General features: G+C 35.1%; 1 protein-coding gene across 7 annotated transcripts in view; it reads right to left on the bottom strand.

Moving 5' to 3' along the window:
• Positions 1 to 14,662, bottom strand: part of ITSN1 (intersectin 1) — a 100,051-nt gene that overhangs the window by 84,110 nt on the left and 1,279 nt on the right. For all 7 annotated transcript variants that reach the window (XR_015728204.1, XR_015728203.1, XR_015728205.1 and 4 more), the window contains exons 2-4: positions 4,871 to 4,910; positions 2,718 to 2,776; positions 2,024 to 2,116 (exon numbers count right to left, since the gene is read on the bottom strand). Coding sequence is in view for 4 of the 7 variants with exons in the window: in XM_034436797.3 (XP_034292688.2) it covers positions 2,024 to 2,116; positions 2,718 to 2,745 (121 nt within the window). In the remaining 3 variants the exon portion in view is untranslated. The remainder of the gene's footprint in view (positions 1 to 2,023; positions 2,117 to 2,717; positions 2,777 to 4,870; positions 4,911 to 14,662) is intronic.

Below are 14,662 nucleotides of genomic sequence, written 5' to 3'. Positions count from 1 at the left end.
GGTCTAGGGAACTAGCATTTTCAACGACTGTATCTATGCTTGGAATTTCTTCTAATGGAAGTGTCTCATATTTTTGATAATAGTTTTCTGAACATAGTTAAAAATCTTCTTTTTGAGAGCCACTTTCAATGTACTGTATAATACTGCCATTTTTTGTCAAATTATAGAATATTGTGAATACATTTTATTTCTGTTGTGAGTTGTTCGTTGCTATTGTTTTAGATTTTCATTTGTATTGTCATGAACAGCCCTGAATTTATTATATTCATCGAATTTAGAGACTGTCCATCTCACTTATAGAGTGACATATTAGAGTCTCTGATATAGTGATGCTAACACTTTAACCATATTTCAAATCTTTCGAATTTAGAACAAAATCTCCCATGTTCCAAATGTTTTCCTCTAAAATTTAGTTATATTTATTTATGTTAAATTTGCTGTCTAGCTCACCTGGGGCTATTCTGGATGGCTTTTATTTCATATAGTTCAATCGTTCTGTCATAAGATTTTTTAAAATAAAGTCTCAAATCATGCAGATTTGGAGAGTGCAATAATTAATAAAAAACTATGCAAAGATTCCATTGCTGTTGCTATCATCTACATGTCAGTAGAAGAAAGAACAGTCAATTAACAATATAATGATGTTTGCCAGTAAGTAAGCTTTCTGCTATTTTTAAATTCTCTGGTATAATATATTGTCTCATTCTGTATTTTGGAGAGGGTTGTCCCTGTGTTTTGCTTTCTATTTTAGGTAGATTTATCAAGTAGAAAATTATGGATTATATACATGCATTAAAGATAGGGTTGTTATGCTGTTGAACTTTCAAGCTACATTATATGCATTGTGAAAACAGGATTTGAAATAAGCCTCAAGACAATCATAGAGAAATGTATCTGTTGTTTTTATGCAATTCACTGGCAGTAGTGAATTGAATTTATTGCTATTATTTCTTTGCTGAACTCAGTGATATCAGTTGTTGTGGGGAAGGAGATAGGCAAGACACCAAAAAGTAGCAATAAATTTAGAATTCTAACATTTTAGTAATTCTTTTAAAATTACACCTCTGAAAGAATACTTTGAGCGGAACATTATCTTGTAGGTATAAATACATTGAGTTCTGCATTACTATAACAGTGAATTTTGGCAACACTACCAGTTTGGCTGTTGGACAGAGGCTTTAGGGAAACAAACATGTTACATGTCTGAGAGATTCTTGGTCATCCAGGTCATAGTTGTCCCGGTTGACTTTTAGCTATACAATTTGGGATGAACACCCTTTGAATGGTGTGGGAATAGGAATGGATTTCCAGAGGAAAAATTGCAGACTACAGGAACCAAAAACACTATTCAGGTGACCCTGAGGACACAGATAAACCTCCAAGTGCTTCAACAACCCTCTAAAATTGGGGTGTCAAACTCAATTTCATTGAGGGCTGCATCAGGTTTGTGTTTGACCTCAGAGGGCCAGGATGGATGTAGCCAGGGTGGGCGTGACCAGCTTGATGTCACTCGTGTCGGAGCACCTGTGGTGGCCCAAGCCCTCTGCCAGTGAAAACGGGCTCCCGAGCTCTGTTTTCGGCTACAACGGCTTCCTGCAACCCTCTGTCAGTGAAAACGGAGCTCGGGCCACCCGTGGCTCTCACGAGCTACGTTTTCAGTTGCAATGGCATCCTGCAATCCTCTACCAGTGAAAATGAAGTTTGGGAGGGCAGCCTGTGTCCCTCTCAAGCTCTGTTTTTGCTGGCAGAGGCATTGCAGCCCAGTCCTTTGCTGTTTCCAGGGCAGCCCCACGGGCCAGATCCAGCCCCCAGGCCTTGAGTTTGACACCCCTGCTCTAAAAGGTTGCAAATTATCAGTTGTCTGCAAGGAATACAAATCCTTCCATTCCCCAGTCTTGTCAGAGCTGAAGAAGCTTCTTGGATGAAAAAACAAATCCAGTTGCCTCCTGAAAAAGCACCTTTGGAAAACACGTTACATGATACTATGGATGATCTTAATCAAACAGAATGACTATGGCATTACCAGTGATAAATCCAGATATTGGTTTCAAACTGTGGAATTGCTGATCATGCTTTGCTCTCTCTTCCACAGTTATGGCCCAAATGTCCAGGCTACCTAATTCATAACAAAGAAATTGAAATAGGAAAAACAAATATTATAAAGAATGGTGTACTTTCTTAAGGAGCTATGGAGAATTTAAACATTGTCAAACTTCTTTTTAAAAGCCACAAATTAAAAGAGGTTTACACAATGCCTTTCGCTTCAGGCTGAAAGAAGCAAAGCTCACTAATTAAGCAAAAAGAAAATATTCACTATAATAACCTAAAGAGCAACGTAAGTACAGGCTGAAGAATTGGAGTTCACCATAAATGAAATTGGCAGGTGACCAGTAGAAACCAGCCATGAATATATTTCTGATCAAATGCCTCTGCATTTTAAAAATCAGAGACAGTAGAGAAAATGTTCTATTACTACTATGAATCATGTTACGATGACATAGCCCCCTTCACCAGTGCCATCCAATATGTTAAATCTCTGAAATTCAAACTTATTTTCCTAGCTCTTGTTCAGGCTGCTTTTATCTCCAGCCATCCTGATGTCCCTTCTCTAAGGTGTTTTGTCTTTTGGCTCTGCAAAAACAGAGTACTTTTTCTAACACAAATGAAATTGTTTTCTCCTTTAAAAAGAAATGTCACAAAAATATTTTAATGCTTACCTCCAAAAGGTGTTGGAAACTGAGCCATGATTCAGCTACTTTAAGTAGCTAATAGATGTCTGAAATAAATGCATGCATAAAAACAATTTGGAATTATTAAAAATATGAAAATTTGAGACTTAAATACAGGAAGGAAGGAAGGAAGGAAGGAAGGAAGGAAGGAAGGAAGGAAGGAAGGAAGGAAGGAAGGAAGGAAGGAAGGAAGGAAGGAAGGATGGATTCCAGTATCTTTTTCTTAACAGCATTAAGTCTATCACAAATATTGTTACAAGTTTATTCTAAAGAATTTATATAGTTGATTATTTTAACAAATGTTGTTAATATTCTAGATTATGATAAGCAAAGATAATGTGATAGAAAAACAAATGCTATATATTTAAAAAATGACGCTTGTTTAATTAGAATGATAATATTTAATTTTATATAACTGCACATCAGCATGCATGGAGTTCTACAGTGCTTAAGCAGACTAATTCTCACTGAAGCTCCTCATCAACATAATAGCTCTCTTCTGATTTTATTCTAGTTTATACTGTCCATTTTTAGACCATGGTATCCAGAATAAGATACAATATTCCAAGTGAGGTCTCACAATAAAGAGTAAAATGGAATAATTACTTCCTGTGCTCTGGATTTTATGTACATCACAAAATAACATTGCCCTTTGGCAGCTGTATCATACTTTTGGTTCATGATCAACTTCTAAAAGTTAGGTATATACATAGCTGCTGGCCATGAAAGCCAGCTGCGACTTTGGGCCGGTCACTTCGGTCTCAGCCCAACCCAACTCACAGGTTTGTTGTTCTGGTGAAAATAGGAGGATATGTTTGCTGCCTTGACTTATTTATAAAAATAATAAAGGTGAGATAAAAATAAATAAATCTTAGGGTCTCATTGTCAAACCTGACACCAAGGATATCTGATATATGTATAATTATGTTTTCAATATTAAATCACATTTTAGATTAAAAGGATAGATACCGTGTTTCCCCAAATATAAGACCCTGTCTTATATTTTTTTGAACCCTGAAATAAGCGTTTGGCCTTATTGCCATGAGCTCAAAAGCCCAATTGGGCTTATTATCAGGGGATGTCTTATTTTGGGGAAAACAGGGTAGTTTATAAATCAATCATATATTAATTTGCAAAAACAAGGCAATATTTTAAATATACTGTAATTAGTATTGATCCATCTACATTTTTCAATTTCTTTCAAAACTAAGTAGCCTGGAAACTTTAGTTGATTTTTTTTCAAATTATTTTATTTTAGTCATACATTAGCATAGAGCTAATATAATAATTATGCTAAAATAGAAATTTATTTTAGAAATTTTAGAAAGATATGGTCAAGATATAAAGATATGGTCAAGATATGGTTAAAAACTATAACCCATATGGTTAAAAACCATTACTGTTAAAAACAGTCAAAAAGCATTCTAACAAAAAGGATTCTAATTTAAAAACAGTCAAAAAGCATCAGTTTTAATTTTTACAAATGTTTTAAAAATTCAACAGTTAAGCCAATCTATGACAATACTGTTGAATGTGAGTCCCAATTTACTTCAGCCATTTTAAAACTGGGGATAGCCATAATGTATTAACATTTAAAGAGATATTCAAGCTGATCCCCCAAAATCCAGGATCTACCAAGATTTCAGTGGAATGAAATACTTTCCCTGTTGAAGCCAAAGACATCTGGAACTCAATTTTGTATCAGTAAAACTAAAATAAATGCCAATAAAAGGCATGAAAGCTCAGAAAATTAAATCCAACTTGTAGAGTGAGAAACTTGAAGGATGACTCCACCACAGAAAATTCAATAACTTTTAAAATCATTTTAACATTGTGAAAGCTTTGGAAGATTTTTTCCAAAGAATTCCAAAATGAGAATCAATGCAGAGTTTATACTTTCAACATGTTGAGAAAACTGTCTTGAAACACAGTCTCAATTAAAAAATTCCCAAAATTTAGGATAAAAATAGAATAATTATTCAGATATCTTGATATAAAGTCTGATATAGCCCAATTTGCAAAATAAGCAGGATGCCAACATTTCATGGTAATGAAATAAGATTATGAAAAGAAGTTTCTGGCAAATTTATAAAACATAAGGCATACAGTAATATTTATCTGATACACTCCTACTACAGTACCTTTAATATTTTCAGGGTTTCAAATTTCAAAGCAGACATTCTAAAAACAAACAAAAAAAGGAGAATGAGGGGATTTTTTTTTCTTTCAAGCACTCTTTCATGTTTTTATTTGCTATTATAGGCATATACTTTCTTTTACAATAAGTTTATTAAACATAACAATTAAACAGATAAAAACTATGGTAATACAACTAAAAATATAAAAGGATAAAAATACAAAATACAAAGTGCAGAAAATAAGAAAAAAAATGAAGGGAAAATAGAAACGAATACAAGAAAAAACAAATACCTTCCCACTTCATTACAATGCACATAAACAATGTTAATAACTGATCACCTTCTCTTAAAATACAACAAATGATCTCTACTTCCCATACCTCATGTTTTATCCATAATCAAATCCTCATTGATCAATAGTCAGCAAAACTCTACTAAAAGTTACCAGAAATAACAATTTATTTATTTTAATCTTGGTAAAATAAATCAACTTTATACTTCCTCCCTTTAACAATCTTGATCTTCAATCCATTCAAATAATGTCCTAGAACGTAGTTTCTTTTCATTTTTCTTTGTCACTTCTTAAAAGAGCCTTTAAGTTCCTTCTGTTTACCTCATGTTCAAGCTTCAAAGTCCCATCATATCATGTTTTGTTTTAAGAATTCAAAACAACAGCATTTTCCCATAAGAAGGATTCTTACAATTTCAAAATTTTACTCTAAATCCATCTAATCACTTTCTCCTGTTTATTAAAAACAATATAGTCCTTTATTTTGTATTTAAATTTTATTTTGCTAAGGATTGAAGGAAACTCACCTGGTGCTATAAAAATATTGGTCCAAAGGTTCTTAGCAGTTGAAAAGCAGTTAAGAAACAATTTTCAAAAGTGATTAAGAAATTAAGAAAGCTACATTACAGTTGGGAGCTTGACAGAAATCCCTTGACTCAAGTTCAAGAATAAGGGAATTTGTAATGATACCACAAAGTTAATAAAAATACCCATATCACTGGTAATCCATCTAAACAATGTCAATACAAAATGTAAAATTTTAGGAAAATCTCCAAAAAAGGAAAACCCTCGAGAAATTGTGATTGCCCAAAAATCTCTTCAAAGCCAGTTTTAGCACATCTAATGCAATGTACATTATACTATACAATAATTACAAATGTAATCCTATCAGAACATCTTCATCTTATAAATCCATTCTACGTAAGATAAACAATATTCATTTTTTTAATTGAAAAGTTTTACAAGGAAAATTCCCCCCCCCAGTATTCTCCCCACCAACCCCACACCCCTTCCCCCCTTCCCATCCCACCCTCCCCCCCCAGACTTCCCAGAGCAAAATACAGGGTATTTCAATTAACAATCATAAGCTAAATTAGCCTAACTATTCTTAAACTACCAAATCCCCCCCGAAACCTTAACTCCACTATGGATAACATAATACTTCTAAAGTTTAACATTCATTCATAAGCTATTTGATATTTTCTTGTCTGATACTTATTTTGAATATAATCAATCCATCTTCTCCATTCCGATATGTATCTTTCTTGTGTATAGTCCTTCAAGTACGTTGAGATTTTCACAATTTCCGCTAAATTCGCTACTTTCAATATCCATTCTTCAATAGTAGGCAAAGAGTCCTTCTTCTAGTATTGCGCTACCAACAGCCTAGCTGCTGATATTAAGTTCAAAATCAGTTTAGTCTCTAATGCTGTACAATCCGTCGTTATACCCAATAAAAACAATTGAGGAGTAAATTTCAACCTTTTTTTCAGAATATTCTGCATCACCCACCAAATTTTTATCCAAAATGCCTTGGTTTTCTTACAAAATTTCTTATAATTCATTTATTATCAAATTTAGATACTATCCATCTTATTCTGAGAATGACACTGAGTGGTTTATAGATATACAGATAAAAACATAAAAACTATATGAACACACAATACACATCAACTTCACTAAAACAGGAGCCAAATAAAAACAAAGATAAAATAAATTATAAAATTAAAAGGTGGCAGGAGCTCTTTTAAGATGGTAACCTAGCTTCATGCCAAGTAGAGCTTTAAAAGTAATTGAGCAAAAGCCCTCCTAGCCACAAATGGAAGTCAGGAGTCCAAGAGAATCCCCAGGTTATGCATTGGGTCTGCCTGGTGCAATGCTACTCCATCCAAGACCAAAGATAATAAACCTCCAGATACAAAGGAACCTCACATCCACAGCCACTCTGTATTACCAGGGTTCAGCTGAAGCCTGTTGATCCCCATTGAGACACCCACAGCTTCCGGGCATCGCAAAAGGACATCACATCATTTCATTCACTGGGACAGAGATACAGTATCCTCATGATACCTCATCCTGTGCTGATGGATGATCTTACCCAGCAGTTTTACGTAAATGTTAAAAAGGAGTGGACACATCAACAAGCCCTGAAGGACCCTACAAAAAAGGGGCTATGGACTGTACCTCTCATTTCCTATCAACAGCGACTGGAACGAGCTTCAAAGGAAGGAGATGAACCTGCACAAAATTGTGCCCCCACCCCCAACTCCCTCGGCCCAAAAAGATACCATGGTCATAGTACTGGAAACCGTTGAGAGATCAAGAAGAATAAGGATGGATGCACTATCCCATCCCACTTTGACCAGAGATCATCTAAAAATATGACCAATGCTGTTTCTGTCCCATATCAGGGCCTGAAGCCCGACTGGAAAGGATCCAGATAATCTATTTCATCCAGAATCTTCTGGAGTTGTAGTGCCATCACTTTCCCTAAAAATTGTCCAATAGGGTCCAGCAAAGGCTTGAGGAGAGGGCTCACCAGCACCCTCTTAAAGGGAACTGCGAACACCCCTTCCAGCAACAAAGAATTCACTATCACTCAGACCTATTCAGATGTCATTTCTGAGGACAGCCTTGACAACATGAAGAGCATAGATCTAATTCCTAGGTATTGGTATTTACAGTCTGGAGGACCCTGTCCATTTCTTCAGGTTCAACAGGATCAAATTGTTCCCAGATTAACTGAATAAATTTACTCCCCAGGCATCTCCATAGGACTTGTCCCATTGTTGGCATCCAACTGGGATCAATTTTATCTGCCAATTGCCCACACTCTTACTCCTGTTGAAATATCACCTGCCTATTACTACCTGAATATTGCAACTCACCCTGAGTTCCCAGAACCTTCATCCTCTTCCCAACACTGGCCTTCTAGCTTCCTTAGCTGGGGATCCCTCCATCCAGCCACATACATCCAACATCCTACAGCCAACACAGCATTTGCTCTTAGCATCTCTGGAATCCTAACCCCTCATTCAAAAGTATCACTCTCCCCAGCCTCTCCAACTAGCCTTTAGCTAGAAGTTCAAGATGTAATTTAATTATTAAACGAATATCCCACTTTTCTATTTATAAATCACTCAAGGTGGCTTATAGCAATTGAAAATAAAAGTTATAAAATAAAAAACAATAAAATTAAAATCAATATTAAAATCTGTATCATTAAAATCTAAATGAACCTAACTGCATAAAGCTTATTTAAAGATATTGATTTTCATTATTTTCCTTAATGTTGACAGTATTTTTTGCAGAATTTTTCATAGCCTACCTTCCATAACCACACAGAACAAGGCCCTCTACTCAGTAATAGAGAGCTGACCTTCTGAAAATAAAATGATCTTCAAGTGAATCCACTTATTAAAATAACCAGGGGATGAGCCCTCAAAGAGTGAGGGCCTAAACATATTTATGCAGAAATATTTAAAATTCAAATGGGTTCACAATTTTTTAAGCACCACTGTATTTCTAAACTTGAGAGTACATGAAGAGTAACAGATTATAAAATGCACCAGTCTGTTGTCAATTTCCTGAGCTCCTCTTAATCGTCTTTTGCCAAGCTGTTGGGATAGAAGCCTGCCAAGATTCCTGAAGATAATGTTCTGAAGCAATTCAGGCATTTGCTTGCTACATGGTCTGCAATTCCACAGGTGGGCACTTAGCAACTGGTATTTTAGCAGTGCAAGCCTTGGCTATGTATATCAGGGCTTTACAGTAGCAACACAAACCAAAGTCTCTCCTGTTTGTTTCTGCTGAGGGCAATGATTTCTATTTGAATGGTTTCTCTGGTGTTCAAGTCTAAGGAGGCTACAGAGAAGAGAACTGAGTGTAGAGAGGCTACAAAAGCTCTTTCCCTTATTCTTTCCTCCATGTCTCAACTCCTCTAATTACCCATCAATTACAACACAACATTGGAACAATTCCTCCAAACTCTTGTATGCCAATAACTCATTTCTCAATTTGCCAGCAAGTCTCTTCCAAAACTGGTCAAAGCAAGTTTATTCCATTCCAAATCCCTGACAGTGTCTGGAAATCCAATATATACACACCAACTCTGCAATGACCTTTCTTTAGTTTGTGAATTTCCCAAATTGCTGTTGTTTTTCTTTCCAGTTCATCACACATCTTTGCATGAAATTTGGGTAATAATTCAGCAATTGATTTTTGCCTTCAATAAAGAGCATATCCCTTTCGGTAGCCCCTTCTTTCAGTGGACTCAGAACAAAGGCAAACCTGGAGTGATCTGTAGACTAGTCCCAATAAGAGGGACCAGAATGACTTGGATTAGGGTGGGTCCTTGGCTAACAACTGGTGGAATTTATTTAACACCAGCAAACAAGGATAAGTTAAAAACATTACAGTCCTCCAGTCACATGATCAAACATCAGATGATTGGTAGGCCACCCGCACTTATGGCCAGAGGAATGTTTTAACTCCCATCACCTGCCTAACTTTTCCCCATCTCTGCCTTTTAGTTGCCTTGCATAGCAACACTTCTTGGTGGAGATGGTAACACATGACATGCTGGGACTGAAATAGAGGCCCAGGACCTTTTGGCAATCTCAGCTGGCTGCTGTTCCCCCAGGCCTCTACATCAGCCCCAATGCCATCCTAATACCACTGCCAATGAGGATCACTACCTCAAGATCCACATCTTGGCATTGGCCAGCCATCCGTATGCCATAACACAAAGCTGCCCTTGCCCCACACTCCACCAGCCCTGCCACCCCCACCATCACAAGAAATCAATGTGCAAATGCAGAAGTGTGGGCACAGCCTTTTTGCAAAGCCTCAGAAGCATCACAAGATGGCAGTGTGCAATTTGGTGAAGGGCATGTGCAGCCTCAGGATGTTTTTTATGTTGCATCTAGTAGTTTTATGTTGCATCTAGTACTTATAATTTATCTTAGAATTTTGCAATAATTTATTCCACTGAGTCTAAAGTAGAAGCAGAGACTTGTTTAACATTGATGTTTGCCAATACCTATTAATCAATAATAATTAAATTTTAGATATCCTATCATTTATTATATTACAGATGAACGCACACTTAAAAACGGTATTTATACATATCACTGTCACTCTTTATTGTTTCATGCTTCAAGGGAAAATCAGAAGAAATCTGATAGTATACTTTTTGGCTACCATAAGAAACTTGATTAAAATTCATAAGCTTTCATGAGATGAAGTATTAATATGCATGTATGTGTATATTCAAGTTTTAATCAATGTTGTGAATTGAAAAAGATGTTACCACATACTTCTGTTTTTGATTACTACAACTCAGATGGTTTGTACTAGCACATAACTATGAGATAAAGGAAACTAATCTAGCCCACCTAAGTTCACTTATTTTCAAAACATCCAACTAGTATGATTCATTTTTGCTTGATAATTTCTAGTTATTCTCACATTCCATGTACCAACTATATATGTTCTTATAAAGCAAGGAATACAGGTGGTCCTTGACTTACAGTTCATTTAGTGACCGTTCAGTTACAATGGCACTGAAAAACTGACTTATGATTGTTTTTCATACTTATGAGAGTTGTGGTATCCCCATGGTCACGTGATTAAAATTCAGGTATTTGGTAACTGACTCATATTTATGACAGTTGCAGTGTCTCAGGGACACCTTTTGCAGCCTTCTTACAAGCAAAGTCAATGGAGAAGCCAGATTCACATAACAACCGTATTGCCAAATTAACTACTTCAGTGAGTCAACAAGTTAACAAATGTGGCAAGAAAGATTGTAAAATGGGGCAAAATTCACTTAACAAATGTCTCACAGAGCAACAGAAATTTTGGGCTTAATTGTGATCTTGAGGACTAGCTGTACTGTTGTGGCTTCAGGAAATGTTTTTCATCAGAAACTACAGAGGTGCTTTTCACTTTGGAGGTTTTAATCATCTAGCATCTAATTGACCTAAATGTTACAACCTTGTACATGCTGTACAGTTTTATTGGCAACAATATCCAAGTGGTTTCTCACTACCTTCTTCCAGGCATGATTTACTGTATATTGCCTTCTCCTAGGTGAACTGAATTTCCTCATGCTTCACTTGTTCTCACTCCTGTTGCAGATTGCTCTTAATTTTAAATCCCTATTTAAATTCTTCTTGCAAATATGACTCTATTAGAGCCATGATCCAACCAGCATCACATTTAGACCCATTAGAATAGTCAACCCTCTCATGACATTGATGTTAATTAGTTCATTCATTCCCTAGAATTTTATTTAATAACTACAGGTAGTCCTCTACTTATGAACACAATAGGAACCAGAACTTGTCATTTCAATACAGTCATTTAATCAAGTAACTGTGCCCAATTTTACAACCTTTTCTGATGAACTCCTTAAGTGAATCCAACTTCCCGCACTGACTTTTCTTGTTGTAAGTTGCTGGGAAGGTTGGAAATGGCAATCATGCAACTCTGGGACACTGCAACCATCCTAAATATATGCCCTTGCCAAGCATCCAAATTGCGATCATATGACCATGGAGACACTGTGATGGTTATAAGTGAGAGTACCGGTCAAAAGTCACTTTTTTCAACATAATCATAACTTTGAACAGTCACTAAACAAATGGCCTTAGGAGTATTATTGATTGATTTAATTATTACGCATTTGTAGATTTTCTCCTGGTCTTCTCCTTTTTTAGAATATTACTTCCAACAACTAAAAAAATACATTTCACAAATGTGTATCATGGGGAAAAGGGAAGCTTTTCTGCTAAAACCTGTCAATTCAAGGTTCATAAAGTAAAGAAGCTGAACACTGCTCCAAATTTTTGCCAACTTTTATTGGTTTTTTTAATCTAATTTTCCTGTGAGTGACAGGAGAATTTTGTGTTTAGCATAAATATGGTACTCAGCTCTAATTATCAGTTATTCTACAACAGCAAAACTGGAAGGAGACAGACTTTGGTTTTTGCAGGCCAGAGAACCAAGGCCCAACAAGAAGTATCCTTTGCATTTTGGAGGCTCAGCATAATAGGGCAAAAGCAAATTTGACCCAGAAAAGGAGCAGATATCTCATACTTGCATTTTCTGCCCTGTTTCCCCTAGCACAGATCTAGCTAAAATAAAACTGTACATGGTAACATCTCAGTTGGCAGAACTGATTATGTCAAGACTTTCAAACTAAGCTGAATCAAGCCTGGTAGTATTTGAAAGGGACCATCAGAGTTAAAAGCTAGACTGGAAAGTTGAAAAACATAAACAAAGAAATCTAAAAACACTTTGATATGCTCTCAACAAAATCATATAGTATCACAATTCAAGTTTAGCTTGACAAGAGTATTTCTTTTATTTTTAATTACTATATTTGTTAAGGCCACTCATCTCCAAGAAGACTCTGAGAGGCTTACAATATGTCCAATTAATATGCTAAAAACACAACTAAAAACCATACGACTGCCCTGAATTTTTATTTTTCTATATCTATATCTAATTGTCTATACTTTCTATACTATTCTCTCGCAGAAGCCCAGTATGTTTACAAGGATTTTAAAAATAATTTCACGATAGTATTAATGCTTTAAAAACATCATTTATAATTCATATAAAACAGAAAAGCAAAAAGATGATTAGAAATCAGTCCTAAAGTTTTTGTTATCCCATAAACTAATAAGTAAACAGGGTCTAATTGATTTCTTTAAAAAAATAAACCCTCATCCAAACTCTCACATTTTAACATGAACTATAAGGAGCTGCTTTTGAAAGGAGTTCAAATCAGATCAGGGCTAGTTTTAGTTAGCAAATTACTCATACATCACAACAGTATTATCAATGCAGGGTAATCTGGCAAAATTTTAAAAATAAAATAAAAATAACAATTAAAAAACAATAAATACATAAATTAAAAAGAAAACAAAAAACAATAAAACCTCAAAGGGCAGTCTCAATGGACCACTAGGTATTTTTATGCTCTTAATTTTCTATGTTTCTATTTCCAGGCACAATTCAGGAAGATATTCATAAAACTTTACATAATTTGACCCTATTTGAAATACCAACTATACAGAAGTTTTGTAAGATTTTATATATAAAATCCATATTATATGAAATGCCGAATTTAATATCATCCTGCCTGGGTTTTCAGACTGCCTTATGAAAAGCTTCTATACAGTATTTGAGGTTGTTTTGAATTTATCTTATTGGCTTCTTTGTAATTTACTGGATTTTGTATTCATACTCTATTAACAACTATAGAGAGTAGCTGTGGTTGGAAAGGCAAGATATATATTCAATAGAATAGTTGAAACTCAGTGCATGGAGTAGCTTTTGCTAATTTTACCAGCTAGGCAGCATGAATTCAATTTAAAGGCTTATTTAAAATGCAGGGTACAATATTTAAAATCCTAAACAGACTACTACAGAAGGGGGCAAAATCAGAATGCCCTAATCTGGGGCAATGTAAATATTTCAGACTATAAGCACCATAGATTTCAGCCAGTAAGAATAAAAATGCTGATTCAGCTGAACAAAGTTTGTTCAACACATACTTTGGGCTTCAGATTGAGAAAGGATAACTATGTTCTGCAATAAATCTTTATAAAACTCACTCAAATTTAAAAGACAATTGCTAGATGTAACAGTATTTTAGCCTTCAAGTGCATCATCTAGAATTCCCTATTCAAGAATTGTGTCCATTTTCATTTTTAAACTATCAGCGACTCTTTGTATTTTCCGTAAGTTTTTTTTTATAATTTATGCTCAAACTTAATATTGTTCAGTTATATTTTAATATATGATACAGCATTTAATTATTTGTTTTCTCCTTCTGGCAAGTTGGTTGAAACTTTAAGCTGAAATACATTTAAGCTTTCCTACTGGTTAATTTTACTATGTTATTACTTTATATGCAATTTAATGGGTTTTTTAATATTGCCTATTTGTAACTTTTTGTACTTTTGAAAGTTGCCAGATCCTGCCTCTCAAACTTCACTTTTGGAGCAGACAGGGGCTTCTTGCTTGCCTTATCATTACAATCTAATTTCTGTATGCTACACTATCTAGTTTCCACTCAATTAACAGTATAAGAAATAAGATTTTTATAAAAGATAAACTTTCCTGGAGGACCATTTTGAAAAAAATGAGAAACAATAACTTATCATATGAACTGACTTAATTCTTAATGCAGTAGATGCCATGTTTTCTGTCTGTTCCAAGAAAACAGAAAAGTTAATTCCTGAAGAAACAGATCATTCTTAAAACTAGAGACAACAAGATGTTCTGCATCCCTATGCTAAATCATACCATAGTTATTTACCCCCTCATAAATGCTGACATTTCAATTTCTAACTGTTGAACTATATTGAGCACAAGATAAGACTGCCGTGCCTTTCATTCATTAGATATTACCATTCAACTAGTTATTTGGGATTTTTCATTTTTAATACCCCATCATCTAAATCAAATCTGGCCAGAAAATGCGTTGGAAG

The sequence above is a fragment of the Pantherophis guttatus genome, chromosome 5, assembly GCF_059756535.1.
Source record: "Pantherophis guttatus breed Tessera chromosome 5, ASM5975653v1, whole genome shotgun sequence".
Taxonomy (NCBI): Eukaryota; Metazoa; Chordata; class Lepidosauria; order Squamata; family Colubridae; genus Pantherophis; species Pantherophis guttatus.
Note: the sequence above shows the minus strand (reverse complement) of the source record. Positions and strands in the feature narration are given on the sequence as shown.